This window comes from Aptenodytes forsteri, unplaced genomic scaffold, assembly GCF_000699145.1.
Source record: "Aptenodytes forsteri isolate BGI_AS27 unplaced genomic scaffold, ASM69914v1 Scaffold155, whole genome shotgun sequence".
Lineage (NCBI taxonomy): Eukaryota > Metazoa > Chordata > Aves > Sphenisciformes > Spheniscidae > Aptenodytes > Aptenodytes forsteri.
In genome coordinates, this window is record NW_008794446.1 from 5,910,952 (window position 1) to 5,934,464 (window position 23,513).

General features: G+C 36.8%; 1 protein-coding gene across 1 annotated transcript in view; it reads right to left on the reverse strand.

The window, feature by feature from the left end:
• Positions 1 to 4,280: 4,280 nt before the first annotated feature.
• B3GLCT (beta 3-glucosyltransferase) overlaps positions 4,281 to 23,513 on the reverse strand; it is a 93,722-nt gene continuing 74,489 nt past the window's right edge. Inside the window, exons 9-15 of the mRNA XM_019474845.1 lie at positions 20,211 to 20,342; positions 19,170 to 19,239; positions 15,014 to 15,127; positions 12,872 to 12,971; positions 11,766 to 11,885; positions 9,298 to 9,442; positions 4,281 to 5,930 (exon numbers count right to left, since the gene is read on the reverse strand). Of these exons, the coding sequence (XP_019330390.1) occupies positions 5,763 to 5,930; positions 9,298 to 9,442; positions 11,766 to 11,885; positions 12,872 to 12,971; positions 15,014 to 15,127; positions 19,170 to 19,239; positions 20,211 to 20,342 (849 nt within the window). The 3' untranslated portion in view covers positions 4,281 to 5,762. The remainder of the gene's footprint in view (positions 5,931 to 9,297; positions 9,443 to 11,765; positions 11,886 to 12,871; positions 12,972 to 15,013; positions 15,128 to 19,169; positions 19,240 to 20,210; positions 20,343 to 23,513) is intronic.

Below are 23,513 nucleotides of genomic sequence, written 5' to 3' on the forward strand. Positions count from 1 at the left end.
AATAAGAATATACAAAGCAAGTGATGCACGATGCAATTGCTCACCACCCACCGACTGATGCCCAGCCAGCCCCTGAGCAGTGGCCCCCCCGGCCAGCTTTCCCCCAGTTTATATACTGAGCATGACATCACATGGTATGGAATGTCCCTTTGGCCAGTTGGGGTCAGCTGTCCTGGCTGTGCCCCCTCCCAGCTTCTTGTGCACCTCCAGCCTTCTCAGTCGGTAGAGCACGGGAAGCTGAAAAGTCCTTGACTAGTGTAAGCACTCTACCTAGCAAACTAAAACATCGGTGTGTTACCAACATTGTTGTCACCCTAAATCCAAAACACAGCACTGTACCAGCTACTAGGAGGGAAATTAACTCTATCCCTGCCAAAACCAGGACAGGATGATACTGGCACTGCACTGGCTCAAGGCTGTGTTTCCACACAGCTACTTCCGTCTACTCTCTGCCCATTTGCTGTGGTTTTAGTAATAAATTACGAACTTTAGAGCCAAGTTGCAGCAGGAATTGCAGTGTATCAGAGGATACCACAAACCCCGGGGGGAAGATATCACTTCTGAATTACTGGAGTTGTCTGAATGATAATTTACATGTAAATTCAGGTCTTATGGGCCTGTGTGCTGTCCAGACCAGGAGCTGGTGGAAGTATTGCTCCATGGGTTATCTGTAGTAGGTGCACAGGTGCCCCAACACTGTATTTGCCAGAGCTGTGCTGAGGTTGCTGTTTGCATAGAGGTGTTCAAGAACATTTGGTCTCAACCAGGTGTGTAGTCTCAAGGGTGCCTTGTGTCCATTCCTTTCAACCTGCAAAACCAGAAAATCATGGTGTAGCAAAGCACAGGGAAGGTAGCCTAGCAGGGCTATCAAAGTGACTGCTGGAATACGCCCAAGATGCTTGGCCCTGTGGATCAAAAAGGACAGACCTTTCTGGGGATCCAGGACACCTGGGATCTCAATCTTGATGGTGTGATGTAAAGGGAAACAAAACAGGTCATCTGAACTCCTAGTTTGAAGGAAAATGTCATAAGCACGGGAAAAGCTTCAGATATCTGAAGGGGCATCCTACTGATGAAGAAGTTTGCTAAGGATGATCTGCCATAATTTTTAATATGTGCCCAGCAGAAGCAGTGGCTATCAGGAGGTCACCTTCATGAAAAGCTGTGGCAGTAAGACATCCAGAAACGCAAAGGAGGCTGCTGTGACAGACATCAGCCCTGCTGAGGTGCGGCATCCTTCAGGAAAAATCTTAACTAGGGCCCACAAAAAAACCATGAGAACTGTGGGATGTGGAAATCTTTAAAGAGGCTTTACTGGAGGGTAATCTGTGGAAATCATCCACAAAGAACTGAGTCCCTCACCCCTAGCAGACAGCACAAACTAATGGAGATGAAAGTCCCATAAAGGAGACCTGGACTTCCCGAACAGTGGGAAGAGAACGCAGAGTCCGTTCTCCTCCTGCGGGTGGCCACCAGGCCTCTGCCAGCTGCTCGCCAAAAATGAACATATTTCACCCAGCACCTACGCTGTGAGGGAGGACAGGTTTGGATAGCGGGTCCTCTGTGAGCAGCTTGGGCAGGAGGGGAAGGGGCTTTGGTTTTTTTCCTGCCACATTAGGAAAGCTAGGAAGCAGAACTGTTTTGTCCAGGTGGAGGCATGCTCAGTTATGGTGCTCTGTCTGAGGACCCTGGAAGTCAGCCAAAGGAGGGCGAGGCATAAATTATCCCTCCGAAACACAGGATTTGGAAAGAACGCAAGTTCAGCCCTGCCTTCCACAGAATATCTGGCATTTCTAGTTAAACTTGGGAGCAGATTGACCTCAAATAACTTTGTCCTCAAATATGACCTCTAGAAGATCAAACCCTAACTCCCAGTTGTAATGCAGGGCTTAGAAATGACTGAGACCACCTCCCAAAGTGATCAGTCCTCCTGATAAGCAGACTACTGACAGATGGATCTGATGGTGTTGACATATCAGCTCCAAAGCTTGTTTACTTCCCAATACAAACAGTTGCTCAGTTTCTCTGGGGTCCTAAAACCATATTCAGCAAAGAGAGCTTGGCTGGCTGCCCTGCAGAGCCCGAGCTTTGGGGTCTTTGTCTTTGGCATATTTCTTGGCCCATAAATTGTGGTGAACCAGCACTTAAGTGTGCATGCATGCATGGCTCATCATCCAAGACTTGACAACCATTTTCTTGTCTGGCATCCTCAGACACTGTCAAGGCAGAGGAAAGCAGGGGTTTGACAGATCCTCTGTTTTGATCCATCCTCTCTGAAGTGGCTCTGGACTTGTACACCCACAGGATACTCTGATACTCTATAGGCACAGGAACTGAAGCACTACCCATAACCACCGTTGGTAGAACCCAAAAACCCCAAGCCTTTGAACTGAACTTTGTGCGTAGCAGTATAACATAGGAAGAGTCGTACTGAGTCAGGGCAAAGGTCCGTTTAGCCCAGTGTACCTGTCCAGTGTCAAGTATTAGTAGTTTAGAGCCCTAGCTTGATGATGTTTCTTAAAAACCATTGTGTTTATTAGCCGTTTATGGACCTTTCTGCAATGATTTTGTGCAATCCCTTTCTAAGCCCTTTTGCACTTTCCAGCCTCTGCACCACCTATGCCATCAGGTTCTGCAGTTCAGTTTAGCACTCCCGAAACACACTTGCCTGTATTGAAACTACCCTGACAGGTTTGTTGTGTACCTCTCAGTACCTGGGTTATGAGAGAGTGAAAAATCACTTCCAGTTCACCTTTTCCGTATCATTCACGATTAGATGGACTTCTGCCCCACCCGTGCCTTTTCAAATGGATACTTCTAGCCTATTTAGTCTTCCACTGCACAAAACCTGCTCCATTATTTTTACAGATCCTTATCACCCTTTGCATTGTTTCTTACTGTCTTTAGAAATAAAACCGAGCAAGTTCTGGAATATGTTACTTTTTAATCTGAAAGGAAGGTATTTCCTACTTAAATGTGTTGACAAACAAACAACTCAAGGGGCCGTAAGAATCTGACTCATCTCACTGCATTTAATGTTTCTGTTCAGTATCTCTTCATGTTTGATACAGGCAATGACAATGCAACAAGCCAGGCCACATTATCGCTTCTTGGGATCTATTCAGTCCTGCAGTTGGACTCTTCTGCAGTACAGTCTTGCCTTTTTCAGTGTGTGAAGAGTTGTGGTGCTTGAATAGAGCTTTCCAAGAAGAGCAGCACTTTTATTATGTTTGCCCATGGAGCCATAAGCTGCATTAGCTGTGTTGTTTAAAACTGGCTGTAATTTCAGCTAGTTTGGGATCTTGCCTGTGGGCAGGTGGACGTAAAGGTGGGAGTTAACCCACCCAGAGTGGGTGGGTCTGTTCTGCAGAGGCTGGAGAAAGACTGCAAATTTATGCACAAGGAACCAAAGCAATGAATTGCAGCATGAGCTTGTCCATCGTTAAGGTAAGTCCACAACCCTCTGTCCTAGCAGCAATGAGCATGATAGAAACTTCTCTGAAAGGTCTGCAAAGACTGACTCCAACATGGAGATCAGTATCTAAGCCTATGAGCACACAGGCGCGTGCACTAATGTGAGGATATAAAAGCTGCATAGACTTCAGTACGTTTTTACAGCTTCCCTTCAGTATCTCTTTCCTTTACCTTCTGCATTTCTACAACCTCTACCCTCTTCACTGTAACCCATCCGACCTTCCAGGATAGTCATTCAAGAAATGAGAAAGATTTTAAAAACGAAGTGGCTGAATTGCTAACAAAGATCATGAAAACGCTCATTATAAGCAACACCTACAAGGATGCTGGAAAGGCAGCAAATATTTTATCAGTTTTTGAAAGACTGGCAGGACAATTACAGGCTTCTAAAGCAAGCATTTGTTGAAGTGTTAATTATACCACGTAGGTGAACAAGTGGCAAGCCATAATAGAGGTAAGCCAGCTCTTGTAAAACAAAATCGTGTCTTCTTCTGATAGGACTTTTAATCTTTTTCAGACATTCAAACTGCACTTGTCAGAGTTCCTCACAAGAACCTAACAGTTAAAGCGAGGAGTCCACTGCAAAAGCATTTTTCATTTGCACAAAAAGAGAGACTTGAAAATTAACCTAATCCGGGGAAGCATGTCAGAACAGAATATGAAAAAAAACTCAACAAGTTTAAGCTGCCCTTTAGTACAACCAACCACAGAATACCATTCAGATGATAAAATTATGACACAGGTGCTTAAATAATCCTGTACTCCATTTGCAAAGAGGAAGAAGGCACAAAAGGTTAAAGAAGAATGCTTTTATTCAGCTTTCAGCTCTCACAGTTCTAAACAGTAAACATAATTAACAATTCACCCATGGTACCAGAGAACATAGTCCTGGTATCAGTAAAATGTCTACTGTTTAAGGCACTGATAGTGGGAAATAAAAAGAAAAAAAAAGACATAACATGGATTGCTCCTATTTAATCAGATTTTGAATCTATTATGAATATGTGCTTGCTATTCAAATGCTTAAAATTCCATAAGCTACATTCACAAACAAATGTTTATACAACTTCAGTAATTACTGAAACAGGAATCAGTGGCTCCCCTACTTTGACTCTAGAGCAAGTATTGCATTACTTTGGAGTGGAATCAATTTTTAACCTACTAAAATAAAACAAAACACAAATTACTTTAGCAGTATGGCTTTAAGACCCTGTATTTGGTTACAATATAGCAAGTGAAGTTAAATAACAGCATACAAGTGCCATATATTGTCATCTTAAAAGGAGCAGTTTTACAGTATAAAAATTAGTTTAGAACGTACTAAAGCCAGTTTTTGTACAAACATTTTTACAAATCTGAATTACTCAAAGAAAAAAAATTAAGAACATTTTAAATATGAAACACTCTTTACATGTCGTATGCATAAAATTACTTATCTTGATGATATAAATTAGGAATACTACAAAATATTAAAGCTGGGATCCATATACTATTGAAATGCACACATCAGAAATACTGAAGTGTTAGTTCTGCAAAAATCTGTAAGAGTCACATTTATACTTGCCAAATAGATACACAGTGACTTAGGTTTCTAAAGGAGCCACAGTGACCTCCCGTGGCCACTTAAGAAATCCCTGTCCTTAACCTTTTTGTTCGATTTTGAACATGACATTCCTCACAAATGCTAATAAACTTAAAAGGTACAACAGTGGTTCGTGTTTGGTCCACCTTTACCAGGAAACGACAATATTTCTATTTGAAATGAGTATAAAGGAACACAGCCTTCACACAGTCTAGCTCCTGGTCACAGAAACAGTGTCATGTCTCCTCTCTGATTTATCAAGAACCTGTTCCAGAACAGTTTAGAGAACTGTTTTCTGTAGGTCAATGAGAGATGACGTTCAATAGATGTTCAACACATGTTCAATATTAGGCTCCCAAATACATCACTTCAGCTTTTCAGAGAACAAAGGAAGCAGATGTAAATTGATGCTGTCTGACTCAAAGCCCAAACCAGAACACAGAGTTGTACGAGACATTTTAAATGTGTGTCAAGTTCATTGGTACACAAAGCCCAAAAACATTTTAGAAAGAAACCAAGTGTAACAAAGAATCCAAAAGTCAGTTAGGTGCCTTCTTCCATTGCTCTGAAGGAATGTAACAAGCAGGAACAAAACATTGTCTTCTATGTCATGAACAGATGAACAACGTGAGAACACCACAAAAATCACAGTAGTGACTGTCTCTCATCTGCAGTACATTAATCAACACCTAAATTCTTCTACTGCTTATAAATCCTCCCTGTTATATCCAACTTTCTTTCCGTTAAGTGACTCTTCTGTGCTTGGTGCCAGCCATGTGAAATATACCTTCACTGGATCAATATTCCAATGCTTGTGAAATGACACTGGGGTTTGGTGAGAAAGGTAGCCTTTTGGGTAGTCCATTGGCCGTGCCTAAGATGGAAGAATAAACCAAAACCACTAGAACTCAGTGATGAAGAATAATTTCAGAACAAGAAAGTATCACCATTCAATGGCCTCTGTATCGTAACAGATAAATGTGGCATTGACAAAATAGACAAGATAACAAAGGGGTTTTTTTACATCATTCTATTAAATCAAATGATAGGCATCAGTTTAGATCTTAAACTTGTGCTGTAGTCATCATGCTATGAAGTACACTGATATTAAATATGCCCTACTTCTCAGGACAAAATGGGCACCATCTATGAAAGCAAGTGATAAACAGTGTAGTTTGTATTGCATCTGTTTAAATATACAGTTTGGACTCAATAATGAGAAAATTATTTTAAGTAATATTCTCTTGCTCCTCTTAATGAGAGCCACCAGCACTGCCAGTGTGATTGTAGGATCCTAATAAGGCCATAAGCAGACGAAATATATGAAGTTTTATGATGGGGAAAGGTTACCTACCAGGAAATACTGTGGTGCCGGAAAACTGCATTGTTATTCTTTATCAGGTTTTATCAAAAGAGACAGAATTACAACACAGCCACATGATGCAGCTGACTTCTTAATGCACCAAGCATGTTTCATGTCCTCTGACAGTTTAATGGCATGTAAGTGCATCATTATATAAAAAAGCCCCACCTGTAGTGGTCCCTGGTAAAATAACTAGATTTTGCCATTGTAAATAGAGGTTTTGTAAAGAGAAATGCATGAAAGGCACACATTCATTTTTTTCTAGATGTAAAACACATGAAGAAAATTGAGTGGTTTGGATACTGAATCGCTGATTTGATGCCTAAGCTAGTAACTGATTTAATACTGCACACTTCACCTACTTATGGCAGTATTAATGAATTCTACATGCTCATTATTCATGCGGTTCCGTATACACTACAGTCATAAAGTTAGGCAACAGAACTTGACGTTAAGAAACCCGAGTATGTGTTGTTGTGGCTTTTTTTTTTTTTAAATGTGATATTTAAACCACAGAGTGCTTATTCTTAAAAATTCCACTGGGGAAATCAAGACGGAGCCTATCCCCCTCAAGACTTTTGAAAAAACTTTAATGAACATGTAGGTTTCAAAAACCTGAAGAATTTACTTTGGATAGATTTTAGATATCTGAGACCAAAGATTTTTGCTGTTTGAAAATCAATCAGCTTTTTATTGTGCTATAGACAAAATTTTGGTGTTTTGATAATTCTGAAAGAATGAGATCTGCTCTAATAACTATCGTTTTTATTACATTGCTCTCAGAATCATACCTCTTTATAGGTGGTTGACCTTAAGATATAAATTCCATTAATTTCTTCTTCCTTACATTTTGTGGAATCAATTATTGTAATCTTTGCTTTTTTTGTGCTAAATTTGTATTTGGTATTCTACAAAAGCCAAATACGTTGCTCTTGCCCAGATTTTATATTTTAAGACCACAACCCTGGCTGCCACTCAACACGGGAAGGTTCCTGTTCTCTTCAAGAGTCTCATCGTGTCAAAAGCCTCTGGAACAGGTTTCAGAATACGTATCTATCTTAGCATGTAGCAAACAGGAAACCAGTAAGAAAGAGCAAACACTGTTACGGCATAGACACTCTAAGGATGAAGATACCTTTGCTTCTGTTTCCTAATACATACTCAGTGCAATTTTGGATTCGTGTACTTCAAGGAACATTGTACATCATAATATTTCAGTCAAGTCTTTAAAAAATAATTTTCTCATTGACAGAAAATCCAATTTTGGTTTTCTCATTTTTAAAATATTTGTTGCATAATAGTGGAATTTGTAGAATCAGCACACTCAATTTCTATTCAGTAGTTTTCCCCCCAGGGTTAATTTCTGTTCAAGGTACGTTAAATTAGAATTTGTTATAAGCGACAGTAAAGATGAATTACAATTCAAGTGTAATTTTCTGTGTGGAAAATCAAACTGCTAGGATTTCACTTTCAAAGTGATTCAGTATCGAATGCACACCATTAAGGATTACAAGGAAGTGCTTTGTTGTATAAGGGCCATTCCTACAAACCTGTAAAATGTGTTCTGTCCTTTCCAACTCTCCTTCAATTAGGTGCTTGTTTTTTTTTTTTAAACACCTGTGCAAGCACAAATATTCAATAATTCTGTTGATTTTATAAGATGCATTACTTGCTTTCCTTCATACTTATACTGAAAGGAGTAAGCCATGATAAACAAAACAGGAAAGTAAACGGGTATGATTTTTTGATATAGACAAGGAATTAAAATATTGAATAGTGCATTCTCAGTCTTCCCATTTCTCTAAATAGTAAATGTAATCAGAAAGAAAATCTTAATATGTGAAAAAACGGTAATTTAAATAGCAAACTTTTCCCCCCACTGACAGCTGCTTTGAATGACATGGCAATTTACTAATTTTCAAGTATCCTATTATCTTAATCTCAGTTCATATTCAGCTACCCAGGTCTTTCCAGTTTTTAAACCAGATTAACACCTGAAAAACATCGAACACTACACTGATTTAAATGCTGATTTTTAAAAAAGTTGTGCACTGTTTGGGAAAAATCGTAAGTGCTTCTTCTCTTTAATGCCATGGAAGGAAGGTAAAGTGTTTATTTGGTTTATGAGGCGGCAAATCTCTCTGAGATTCAATGCATTGTGTTTTCCACTGTGACACGACAGTTAGATTGTTAAATATTCTGGAAGACAGAAACAAGATTCAAATCTATTCCAATCCACTTCTCCTAAACTAGAGAGTATACTCAGAAGAAAATTTTGTTTTGTGACCTCCTTTTCCCTTGCGCTAGCATAGGGCAATTTATCATATTTATACCATTCTTCAGAATCGACCACAAAAGCAACAGTTCTGGGAATACTTTTACATTTTATATCTTCACTAATGAGATATTTCAGAATAGTAAACACTGAATCAACAGAAAAATCAGATAAATAGAGAAGACAAATTTACTGAAAAACTTCACAGTCAGTTCTCCATTACCTGAAGAAAAAAGTATTGTGGTGTGTTTTTTTTTCTTTTCTTAGAGGACGTATCACAAGTATTCAAAGTATGTGGCTTCTAATTCTATTTGTTTTTCAATGTCCGCACCTCTGACTGCATTTTTTATAAAATGCATTTTTATAAAATGTAGTCATAGGGTAACTTCAATAAACTATTACAGCATTGTAATAATCCATGCTTTGAGAATATTCTTATTTGCTTGATAGAACTTGTTCTGGAGAGAAATAAGGTATAGCAGCATCATCTTGGTTATAGTTATTACACATTGATCAAGTTTGCAATATTTATGAGTCCTGTTTTATGTGTATACTTAAAAGAATGAAATGTATTTTAAATACTAGTAAAAATAACTCTCTGACCTGATGGAAAAGTGGACTATGTGTTATAGGGATTCCTAAGCCACTGAAACACATCCCAAGGACCATATCATCAGGAGCGTCCGTGCTGTAACATCGGCATTTACTAGCAAGTAGTTTCTGAACAGCTATTCTGCTGAAAACCATCCTGAATAAAAAAAGCAAATGAAACGTATAAGACAATAACTACTAGAGAAGCCAAATGACTGTAATTAATAAATATTGCTAAATGATATAAAATTGCAAGACAAAATGTAGCCCTCTGGTACAACATATCTGAAATTTCAAAACTTGAGAAGTCAGTACTGACGAGTAGTGCAAGAGGCATTTTCTGAAAGATGATTACTTTATATAATGAAAATTAATTATACCAATTATGCCAATTGTTGTTATTACAACAATTACTTAGCTAGCCACCATTTTTACTGCAGCTGATAATTCCTCCTACATTTGGCCAGGACTTCAAAGGGATATTCTCCTCTATCTTACTCAAATGTATGGTCCTGTTAGTTATCATGTAGCAATTAAACGAAAAGAACTCTAAACCTGAACTGTCATTCCTTGAATCCTCTGTTCTCTCTGCAAGTGAAAAATGTTCCTTGAAGCCACTGCAAGGCTCTTCATCCTAACTTCATTGCTCGTCTAAATAATAACCAGAGCCTGGACCTGTTAGATCATTATCACCAAAATAAGCCTTCAATAGACCAGAAACATGATGATGTCTTAAATTCAACAACTGAGGGAATATACTCCTGTCTGGTATTCCATAGCTGCCTTTTCTGAAGTTACATCATCCACCCAGTCCGATCAGAATACAGGGTACTTTAGCTACTACAAGTTACACTAATGAGATTCACACTGAAATCACTACATGGCTTCGTGAGTTCATTCACTACATGACAATCCTTCGCTTGACACTGGGACATAGCAAAACTTCTACAAATACCAAGGCTAAGGCAAAAAGACTGACCTGAGAATACTGTCAGATTAAAGTTGTAAAAGACTCCATCGCTATCATTGCAACTTTGAAGACTGCATGTATTATAAAAAGAAAAAAAATGGAGAGCACAATAGGAAGTCGTATCTCAGTACTCAGACCAAATAGACAAGGAATAATAAGCTAGAGCCTTGAAAAAAAAAAAAAGAAAGAAAATAAAAAAAGTTGGGACTTGTGACCAGCATGTGTTGCTACATGGAAGGTGTGACACAAATTGCACACATTTGGGGAATATACTTGCTAGCTGATTATCTGGACTGTGTCCCTTCAGTTATATAGAATTCTTCACTTAAAACAAACCTTCTCAAAATTAGGGTACAGAGCAAGATATACGATCTGTGCCTCTATCTGCTCAAACCTACGAATGAAAATAACCCCCAAACTTCCACATCTAAATGACAGAATAGAAACTAAGAGATAAACACTAAAAAGATACAGAAGTATAGGACCGATAACCAAGAAACATACCAGGACCAGTACAAGGTTTGTTTCTTAACGTAAGCATAAACCCTACTTAAGTAAGATCTTATGCAACTATGCAAAACAATGAGAAGGCCAGTCAGTTGATTTTTACTTACTCGTGGATGGATAAGAATCTAATAAGTTATTATAGCCATTACTTTTCACAGAGAAAGACACTACGGACATTCAGACATCCACACTACTTGCTTTAGACACACAAGATGGACAGATCAGAGTCTTAAGATTGTTCTTATTGCAATATGAGCCAACCTGAAAGTTCATATACATGTTAATTTAAACCAAATTTTGCATATAATCACAGAGACCCTTGTGTCCCATGCATGAGATCAACCCACAATGATCTTTTTCTATGAGAAACTATTTTCCAGGACATCAACATCAAGCTCCTTGCTCAGCCACCTCTCCAGAAATCATCACATGAAGTTCAAAAACAGAAGGAGAATCACTATCATTTTTCTCCATGCTTGGACAAAGAAAGAGAACAGGAACAAATATTTTCATTGTGGCAATTTGTATCCCCATGTGTGCTGCTTTGGGTTCTCCTGCAAACTTCACAACAGTTCAGATCATGAGTGTATTTTTTTAAGCAACTATCCCAATTGTCTCTGCTTACTACACTTTGAATCACATTGTAAGATGGTCTCCGAGTATGCAGAATGAATTCTATCAGATGAAACAAGGCTGCATGATGTGTATCAGGAGAACATGTGGTGCAGATAATAGGCACTCAGTTCACAGGACCAGTCAAGCCAAAATGACCCCCCTGAAACATGCATGGTCCTCAGCACCAACTGTTATGCTCTACAAATCTGTTCCCAATGGGCAGCACAACTTCTTACTAGTTAGGACATTTGGGTCTTTGAACATCATTACATTTTAATTGTATTAGGAAAGATCACTGTTTCTGTTGAAACTGATTTGTGTTGTAATTCAAAACAGGGATTCAAAGCAGGGACTGATGTAGGTCTCAGTAGGAGTTTAAATAAATTACCCTCCTCCACCAGTGATATAACTATATCCTCCTGTTCCCAAGCCGTAACCGTAACGCTCTCCAAGAAATACTGGTTCATTTGGGTCATAGCAGCTGAGCAATTTTCGGAGTCTGAAGATACTAGAATATGAAAATCCATTAAAAAAAAAAATCATGTAGACATTCATTTTGAAACAAGACATTGCTAGCCTAAATGGCATTCTAGTAAACAGCACAAAAATGATAAGAGTAATTCAGAAATTCTACAAAAACCAGAGATACAAACTTTTAAACAGAAATTTAAGATGGGTTATTTACTACGAGATACGATTGCTGAATTTAGTCAAATAATGAATCAATTAGCTTAAAATATTTTTCTGAAGCAGGCAAAGTTTCTCAGCAAAACTGCGTCTCATCTCAGAGAAAACATGAAATTATTTTTCCAAACAATGGTAAGATCTTTGCAAATGATCTTTTCTCCCCAGGAATTGAAAAACAAAAAGGTAGATTTAGTTATACAAATATTGCTTTATCTACAGGTATAGCCTCTTCCAAATTCTTCTTCTGTCACATGATTTAATGTAAAGTATTGTCTTGAACCACTTATTCTCATGTTCGTGACCACGTGATCCCGCTGGTTGATCACTGTGCCTTATTTCGCTTATACTGCAGTGTCAGTTTTCATGTGAATGTGATCTAATTTTCTAACAAAGGCAAGTCCCTGGACACCGTTCTGGGTGGCTCTGACAACTGACCCTAGTTTACGGAACCTTTCTTCTGGCACATTTATGTGAGGAATACATCTTAGAAAGTGTATTAGCAAATGACTAAAATCAATCAGCTCAGACATATCTACACTGAAGAATCGCAACGCGTAATCGTATTCAGACTATATGATTACATAATAACACTAATGTGCATAGTTTTTATCAAATTACAAGATTACATTGTTTTTAATATCAGTCAAGGAATGCTGAAGAAAAGTGACAATTTTTTTCCTTAAAGGAATATAAAGCTACATAACTAATAAAACAGCTGTATCTCTTAAATACAGAATAAGAGATGAATATTGCTAAAACTCCTATTGACACGAACAGTGGTAATTCCTGAAGTATTGCAATGTATACCTTATCAGTGTGTCATCATCCACTATGACTAACCAAGGAGTTCTGGGAGAGCTATGATTCAAAAACCTTTCCAAAATGGCAAAAGTTTTCCCACAGTGACCTAAAGGAAGAGAAATAACAGAATATATACATTTAAATAAAATGAGATTTTGTAATAACAATTATTCGTGAATTAAATAAATATTTTACAGCACTATGCAAAACATTTTGGAAATGACTGGCAAAATATTTGAGATGCAAGTCTGAATTACACCCTTCGTTGTGCTGAATGGTATTTGTACAAATTATTCCAACACAATCATTGCTTTCTATGTAGGAACGTACTTTTGAAGGATGCTGAAGTATGGAAATTCTTTGAATTATGGAATCCTGAAAAATAAGCTATATTCCAGCTATCCTGTTAAGCTGTTGGACAATACTGGGCAATCTGCTACTCTTAATTTTGAAAACGGTAAAATGAGGAAACTGATAGAAACATGGTCTGCAAAATACTCCATGATATTTTCATAGCATTTCATGATACATCAGGCAAGTCCATTGCTTCTATATAAATATTTAAGTCTACATTAATTTACCATACTTATCACCAGCAACTCAGGTCCTGATAGCTTCCTCCAAGGAAAGGTCTTAACATTTATCGCAAGACTATAATGAGGTTGAGAGGTAAAACACCTTTTACTACGAGTTGAGAAGTGAAACACCCTTGTTCAGAATGAGCAGGACAAGAGAAACAAGAAGTTTCAGACTTCTACTGAATCTTCTTTAGATCTTAGAAAAATCTAATTGCAAATAGTCTTTATTCACCTAAATAACAGTTTAGTATCTAAAGCAATTATTGCTATCAATATTACAATTACTAGACAAGCATTAAAAAATAAGGATAGGATAGTATATTTGAAGCTACTTCCAGCTAAAATATTTTTTGAGAAAATGCAGTAACTATGCTTAAGAAATGAAGGAAGTCCTGGCTTTGCTGATTTTGTGAAACCATGAACTTAATGCGGACTGATATATGAACATATACAAAATTAAAACCAAGATTTCTGTATTATATTCCATCATGAAAGATGGACAAAAATAGTATTAGAGCAAACTCAGCACAATTTGTTTAGTTTAGAATACCAGTAGCACACAGGTCCCACTGCTCCCCACAGCAATGTTCAAAGGCTGAACATGGAAGGTGCCTTCCTCCTGGTGAGACTAGAACTACTGGGCATGGCTTCTACAGATGATCCACGCATGCCCAGCGGGTCTGCTACCTCCTGAAAACACTCACTGGTTGCACATGTCACACTGCACCTGTGCAAATGGAAATCCCTGCCTGTTCTCTCTTTGCCTCTGATAGACCCTGTGGAGGACAAAAAAAAAAAGGGCACCTGGAAAGCTGAAAATAATCCAGAGATCAGAACAACTGACCGAGTGGGCCAGATAAAGCTAACAGGCCACAGCTTGGACACTTCTAATTCAGAACGTGAGTAATGGCCTGTAGCAGAGACTATAAGCCTAAGAACAATAGATCAAATGAAAGAAAAAGCCCTAAAATTAATAAACTCATGGAAACCATCATACCCATAGCTTTTTTTTCTATTCAAACACAAAGTAAATTACTTTAAAACGACATTATTTGTCATAAAAAGATCTTCCAATCTTAACATTTAGTTTTTGTGCTTAAATCAAGACATACTAGGCACAAACATATAATATTTGAATACCATATGGCAAGTAGTTTATGCTCAGTAACGAGCTGGCACCGTCTGAGGTCTTTTGACATAAATCTATGACTTCTGCTACCATTGATGATTTTACTCAAGATCATCAGTAACTCAAGAGTTATCACTCTGGGTAAGAGTAATAACACCAATTTTTGTCTCTTGGAGTATATCAGTGTACCACGCTTTCATACTCAGTATTTAGGTTTCTACTAAATAGTTCAGTTCACCTACCTACGTAGGTGAACTGTACTCTCCATCCATTTCCTGTGTGGCGAAAGTGTTCTTTTAGTTTAGGCTGCACAAACGTGCTATAGAAATACACAATTTCTAAATTATATACTATACATGAAATATGCATGACATCCATAAAACTTACCATCTTTAGACAGTTATTTGCACAAAACTGGTAAAACAACTGTCAATAGCTCACCTCTGTCAGTATTAGGTACGCCTAAATCTATAGTAGGAATGGAGATGTCTGCGTAATCACTGTAGTATTCAATAAGGGCAGCTTCTCTTTCCCAAGTCTGCTTTACAACTGGTACTGCAAAACAATCGTTGACATTGAAACATAAGTAACTTGACTAAAATAAGTACTTGATCAAAACATTTATGCACCTTGTTAGCTGACACATTCCTTCACATGGTGATGAAAATGCTGTTTTCAAATACAGCATCATGGTTCTAAATGTTCTTTCTTTTTCTTTCCTACAATATTTAGAGAGAAACAATTTTACATTTTTATGAAAGCCAGTCAGGACAGTTTTATTTATATAGTAATAAATTTTCTTTTAAAATATGACTATAGTTTCATTCATATTACATTGAAAACTGTGATGTTTATGTTTATGCTAACCAAAGTATGGAATTCATTACTTTTACACTTGCTCTGGTAGACTTTTTAGCACACATCAGCATGAACACTATCAGAGATCAATCATTCTTCCAGTATTGAAACTGTTGCATTTTAAAAACAGCACACCCAACCGTACAGCATGTAAAATATTCTGAATCAGAAACAGACCAAACGCACCTTTTGAAATACTACGCTTGTGTTATACATCATATTTGACAGCAACATCATGTTAATGCTCAAAAGCACCTGTCTCTGGAGACACACTCACAGAAGGACATTTATAAATATCATACAACCAATTTTTATGCTATGGAGATTCTTTTCAAAGGAGGACTGCTTAATGCTTCTCTACAAGAGCAAACCTTTTCTTATGTTTGCCATTGGACATAAACGTTTAAAATTGATCATACAAAGTTCTAATAATGATGCTATAAATGTTTAAATTATATCCAGAAGTGAATAAATTATGGGTAACACAAAAAAAGCTGAACACTTGCAGGGTGTTTGGAAGAGAATGATCAGATTAAAATAAATGATTTTTTTCCATTTTAAAAATTAAATGGTCAAGGACTTAGATGAACAATTACTCTGAAACATCGTGAATTCTGCTGTCAGCGTTTGTCCGCTTTATGTTCTTTGACACCATCCAGTAGGTCTCATTAGTAGTAGCTAGCTCTTTAAACGGAGGAAATATGTACGTAACTTCCCTTTGCTGCTATGTAACTCTGATGCTTGTGAACAACTCATTTTTGCCCCTTGCTGGAATCATCCATCACCTAATTTGATGTCTGCTGCCTACCTACTCATTCACTTTCCTCTACTCTGATCACACAGAGACTTGTAGCATTTATTATTCTTGACTGACCAATAGTCAGTTTGATAAGACTAAAATGAATTGAAAGGTGACAGTTAATAAGAACTCAATGCACTAGTGGAAAGGCTTTAGTATTTGGAAAACATATAATTCTGCTTCTGCATCATTGTGCAATGGACGATACTGCTTTTAAAAGTTTTAGATACCTAAAACTGCTCTCAAATTTTTGCATTAAAAAATCCAAAGGAAATTATGTACAAAAAATACGTTCATACAACATGACAGTGGAGTTTTGAAATGTAAAGCCAGGAATTTCACAATACGTTAACTCTACCTCCTATGTACTAAAAAGTCACATTACATCACATAACAACTGCATAATCATGCATTAATTGACAGAGAATGCCACGTAAACTTTTTTTTTCCCAAATAGAATAAAAAAACCCCCAAAAGTCAGGAAATTATTTTCTTATTTTATGGAAATGTTCTATTTCAAAAGTGTTTCTCAGAAGAATAAAATCAGAAAGCTTTCAGAAAGGCCCAGTACAGAAGCATCACAGATATACAAAATGCTTCCAACCTTCACCTGGCAGAAGAGACACACCTGTAAAGGCTGCTTCACCTTCCTCCAACCAAGGACCTCAACCTCAGTAGGGTGCTTTAACATACAGAACTATTTGCTATTACGGACTTACAATTTCTTCAGTGGAGTCTCCCTTTTTTGTATAAATGAAAAAAGTTCACTGAAGCAAGGACCTGAGTCTCACCTCAGTTAAGTGGTCTAACAATGGGGCTACTAGCTAAAGTGTTTTTCTCTTTTCCTTGTTTGTTTTGACAGAAATGTCACCATCCAGACTAACGTCTATGGGAAATTGAACCCCACAATACTCTAACTTCTAACAACTCATATATTCCAAAGAAAGAACAACTATATGAAATTTCTGACTAGCTATTGATGCAAATATTTATCAGTATGTATTAATACTTCCGATCACACAGAATTTTTAATACCGCACTAGAAATACTTACAGAAGGCCAGTTCTAAGCTCTTAATTATATTTTATCTACTTCTAGAACCATGATGCATGTTTGCAGTCTTGAAATCTTCTTATATAACCATATGCAATATGTGTATGAAGGAGAGTTATATCTGAATAAGTTCCAAAGTAAAATTTAGCAGCTTTTGCACATCGAATACCAAGCCTTAATGTTGCACTAATGTAGTTTTTGGCATACAGTAAAAAATGACTTACCAGGTAAAAGGAGCTCTCTGAAGCTGGCATCCATTAATCTTTCAAAATCTTGAGTAAGATTATCCTCTATTGCATAACACTGGAAGCTGTGAGGAAAGTTCAAGAATTTTCCTCAGTCTTCAACAGGTGTTTCTTGAAGGATGTTTACGCTATCTTTTTGAAGCCTTATGTTCTTTACTGACTTTCTAGTTTTTTATTTTTTTATTTTAATTTTGATGTAAGAAAATAAACATGGATCCAGAAAGGAGAACTCTTCAGTGAACTCCAATTACAGGATAGTCAATTCTGTTTTGTCAAAAGCTATTTGCTAAAGATATCCTAATGATTAGGTGATTAAAATACTGGAAATGTGCCTTCATCAAGTGCAGTAATATGAAGAAAAAAATTACATAAATCATATTTTGAAAAAAAAAAACCAAAAACCAACAACTGGCTAATAGTCTAAACACAGAAGTGACAGAACCTACAGTTTTGGATGCATTAGCAAAGCGGGGTTGGTTAAGAAAAGAGCTTTTAACTCCATCCTGTCCTCTAACAATACACATGGTAAAACCCCCACAAAATTTGGTACAACTACTAGCCATTATTTAATTTTCAATTTTTTTGCCAATAATCACTTTAAATTAAGCTTATGAACAAAGTAAGCCTAATGATGACAATATTATGTACCTGGAGTATTCAAGGGCACACAAAATTCAAGTAAATTCCTGGAAATAAATCCATTCCTGAATTTCCTTATTAACAAAATGTCTAGAAGTAAATTAGAATGGACTGGTAGGTGGCATCAAGTAGCTAGAGTGTCTTCTGTTAAATCAGTGGATTTGGAATTTTTCCTTCCAAGTTTTGTAAACGCTGGATCAATCTCAACTTAGCTGAGCCTTACTGTGTATTAGCTGAAGCTGAGTGTCTCTCTGTGTCTTTATTTTCTGTGCCTCTGAGTAGAAAGTTAATACTCACTGGACTTATCTTGTTGGGCTGTGCTAAGTTTTTTTGTTTGTTGTTTTTACTATGGATATCATGGTCATATTTTCATGGTGACTTTCATTGCTTGTGTAACACTACAATTTCCAGATGAAACATGCTATAGTGTTGCACACTTGGAGACTCCTGATCTGGGCCATGGCTTGGACAAAGTACTACAGCTGACCGGATTTCTACAAGAAACAAAACTCCCATTCCAAGCATTATAAAACACCTGTGCACATCCAACTGCATAGGGTGACAACAGATAAAAGCAATATGACAGTGTAAGCTGCTCTATCTTTTACTGGGTGGGAGGGCAGGACAAAAGGAAGGAGGAGAGGACAGAGCTTTCCGCTTGCTCCAATTTCTAAACACAGCTGCACAATTGTCACGCATATTTTTCATTTAGATATTCAGTTTCAAGATTTTTGCCAACCAATCACTAATGATGAAACATCAAACAACCATAACTTTTTGCCTTAAACATTTCACAGCACTCCTGAAGAACTCTGAATAGCAAAAAAAAACTTACTTAAAGAATAAGCCATTTACAATTCTGAAGCTTTCATGCTTCCCAGTGCATTTTGAAAATATTTCGTTCCAAGAACTACACAGACAGCATATATCAGCTTGTTTTTTAAATATTAATTCAATAAACTATATTGCATGGAACTACTACCTTAACTAACGAACAACTTACTTCTGTCACCATGAAATTTCCGACATGTTTTTACAGCAACAAAAACATCTTCCTTTTTCACTGGCTCTCCCTATATGAACAGAACAAAAATTAATTTTTTAATTGCAGGCTCTGCCTGTAACATTTTATACAATATGTATGGCTATACATATAATAAAACAGAAAATACCTTTTCATTGTATAGCATATCAAGTAGAATAGTGTACTAGTAATACAATAGAAAGTACATTTTTGTCTCTTGAAAAAAAGTCACTAGTGGTTTAAAATTCCTGAAATAACATTATTGAAATACTCTTTCCATTGATGTAGTATTCTAACGTGAACTAAAACACATAACATTAGGAAAAGAGAATGATAGTATAACTTGCTGAACTAAGAATGATTCATCTGAAAAAGAATGTTTTCTTAATTTCTTTTAAATTAATCACTATGAGAACATGTTGAACTGTACCATACTTGGAAAAAGAAGCTTCAATGCTACACACTAGAAATCTTTGAATTTCCTCAACTGTAATAAAATCATGTAACTACTTTTATTCGTTTTCCTTTTTGGCACGTAGGATTTTGCCTTCCTGGAAGCATGGAACACTTTTTGGCCTCTAGCAACAGTTAACCCATAATATCATAAATGTATTCTCCTAGAGGTGGAAGATATGGGTTGTACTTTAATGCAGAAAATACTATATTACATTTTATCTTTAGCCTCAACAAGTTTTAGATTCCTACCTGTGAAAAAAAAGATTGTCTGTACTTCAGTATCTCACAGAAATGTAAGGAGAAATACTTTATAGATTATGGGCTTCTCAAACATTGTGGTAGAAAGACCCATTAAAGCATATGTGCTATTTGTTTGCCAGGAAATATCCTGTGCCACGGAAGGCTGAAAGCATATCCAAAAATAGATAAATGCCAGAACAAACTTTTTTGTTTTAAACTTATTGAAAAATATTTTCTTAAGGTTTGAGATTTCTGAAGTCAAGTATTATGCATTTTAGTAAGAGTTTTACCTTTACTAAGTGGTATTTAAAATATGGTACCTACACAAAGTGGCAGAAAATTACTGAATGTTGTTGCACAATGATCAACCTTATACGAGTTCACATCATCTGTGCAGAACTCAGGCACTGGAGTAAGATGTGGTCCTTCCCCTTTCTGCCAAATATACAGGGCAATCTATCAAAACAGAAAATATTTATATCAGTAATGAAACAGGATAAAAATTCTCAGGGCATACAAAGAAATCATATTACAGGGCAAACTTAACAGGAAAACTGAAAAATCTGGGATGCTGTAGAAGATTTGTTCCTTAGTTGATTAACTAGCTGCATACCTCACTTCTTGCTCACGTTTCTAGAGCCAACATGTAATTTTTTTGCTATAAAAGAAATTCTATAAACAGACAAGTTTTAAAATTTGTTTCATAGAATTACAATTAGTTACATATATTTAAGCATATCAAAACAACTCATCTTTAACTTTTATAAGAAGTGGTAAAGTAAATATTTACACCTTCTTTTAAAGTAAACAAAAATCCTTATTGTGTTGCTCTTTTTAAATTATTTTGATAATGTTGAATAGCTAGGCCTGTTTCATCCTATGTAGCAATTTTCAGCTTTTCATTCATTCATTGTCACCATTCTGTGGTGACAATTTAAAATGCTCAAAATGAGCAATGAAACTCTGAGAAGCTGTAAAATACAATGAAGGATAATGTAATAGATATGCTATCCTATAGCAGATTCTTGTGCATTTTAAATGCAACAACAAAAAAAAAGCCAGCCAAAATTCACAGGGAAGAAGGAAGAAGCAAACCAGTGATGTCTGAAGAAGATTAAAAACCCCACAACCTTTGTATTTACATTCAATTCATAATAAAAAGAATAATATTTCAATCTGTATTTCACGACACATCAAGAACACTTAGACTTGCCCAACATTTCTATTGCAATACTTTTACACTGCTTATAAGTTTGCCAGACTAAGTATTCAGGCAGGAAAGTTCTACACTGGGTGCCTACCAAGACCAGTTAAAAGATTAACTTCATTTTGTATAAAACTGTTCAGAAACTTGTAAGAACAAAATGAAGTTCTTAAAAATCTAAAAGGCAGAAAATAGTATCTCAGTAAGTATATGGATTCAGAGCTTCCCAGCCGCACTGCCATACACTCCCGATTCCGAATGCTTCGTCTCTCTTGAGGATAGGCCAAAGATGTGAAAGCATCTTTGGACAAGAGCTGTTTGAGCATATACTCAAGATGTAGGAGATCTGGGTTCTAGGTTTGCTTCTGCCTCAGTCAGAAGTTACAGCTTCTAGTTTTCAAAAGGGTGCCTACACCAACAAACCATAGATATTCTGGGACAGAGACTCTCCATGCTACCTCAAGAACCTGAGTTACTATGCAAAAAGCAAGATTCATGGAACTAACAAGATAGTGTAGCAAAGGGGAGCCTGACTCTACTGCGCAGGGAGAATGGGACTCCTCCAAGGGAGGAAAAATCAGTCTTGGGTTCTAGTTCCTGTTTCCCATGTTATTTACACTATTCCCAATGACTCTTGCATGGAAAACAAATTAAGTGCTTCACTGGAATATGGGACCAGACACAGCACACACCAAAGGTAATGAAAATGAGTCTCCTTTTCACTGTTTTATGCCTACTTAGGAACTGTTAGCTTTAACTGCCCCCCCTGGGCCAGAATTCAGCTCCTCTTTTAGCAAATAATGTGATCATTGAGCTATTATTAAGAGGGCAAAATATTTCCTTCTCCCCAGTGTTCAGGAAGAACTCAGCACAAACCAAGAGCATTAAGTATGGTCTGGACAAGCCCAAGTCACCAAACCAATTACAGACTTCCAAGTTACAGATTATTATTTTCCTGTCCATCTCATTTAGGTCTCAACATCCTCAGAAAATCCCAACTACCTGCAGACAGCCATTTCTGAACTTAGAGTGAATAAAATAGAAGGGCCAGTTTGTTACAGGCCCTGTTAGGACTGGGGACAGGCTTGAGAATACAGTAATATTTTTGAAACTTAAGCTTCCAGATTTGAAAGATTTTTGATAGCAAACAGCTAGGGTACAGTCATATACTAAAATACAATTAACTGATGACTTTTTAGCAAGTTGCTGATTGTAACGGGGCTGTCATAACTACACATGTGCTCTTAGACCACCTCAACTGCAAAGTAAAAACATTTAGTTTGATTGCACTGAAAAGTTTAAATTACTGTATTTTTCCTTGTAATTGAGCGGATGCAGATGACTGGGAGCTGTAAGTACAAACATGGTCGCTACTACTGCTCAGCTGATAGTGACTTGCTAAAGCACTGTAACTCAGCTGCAGGTTCTTTCAATACAACGATGCGTTTTGTAGTTTGCAAGTTCTAATTTCTCTTAGCCTCACCATTATTAAGTGGCCTGTTTCTTTGCTGTTTTAGCAATGCTTCTGGAAACACAGACGATTTTAGCATTACAGATGAGTTCAACAAAGTACTAAAGGGAAAGGCCACTCTGTAGGGAAGAAAATGCATAAGCGTGAGTGGCAGTTAAGACAAATACTGTTGATAGTGCTTGGAGTAGAGGAGGAGTATGGAAATGACATGTAAGACACACATGCTTGTGGTAAGGAGCAGCTAATAAACACACATACACCTCCAAGGTTATCTTTTTGCCTTGTCACCACATTCACATTATGGGATATAAGTGGTTCTTGACCCTGCCTTATAGCTGGAAGACTACATAACAGCAAGGGATGGGATTTCTAAAGTGCTTCCAGTACATTTTAAGATTGTATTAGTTCAAAATTCAGCTATTCAGAATTAATGTCTATCACATGAACCAACAAAGAAGCAATTCTCCTGCAGCACAAAGAATATTTAACAATTGTAACTTAACATGAATTATTTATGAAAGTTCATAATGTGATAAGATTGCCCACTGAATAATGAAATCTTCAATAGAAAGTCTTAGAATGGTGTGAAGCTATCATATTTCCGAAGTGAGGTTAGAGTGCCATTTTGGGTTATAGAACAGGATGACAGACTGTTCCTAAAACAATGGAAATGGATTTACAGTGAAAAGACAAAAAATATTCTTAGTCTTAGTCCTAGTTCAAATCTAATGTTAGATATACAAAAAATCCATTATTCACTTCCAGTTTTGAATACGCATCAGGGAATATGCTATATATTGTAAAAAAAAAAAAAAAAAAAAAAAAAAAAAAAAAAAAAAAAAAAAAAAAGTGAAGCTATCATATTTCCGAAGTGAGGTTAGAGTGCCATTTTGGGTTATAGAACAGGATGACAGACTGTTCCTAAAACAATGGAAATGGATTTACAGTGAAA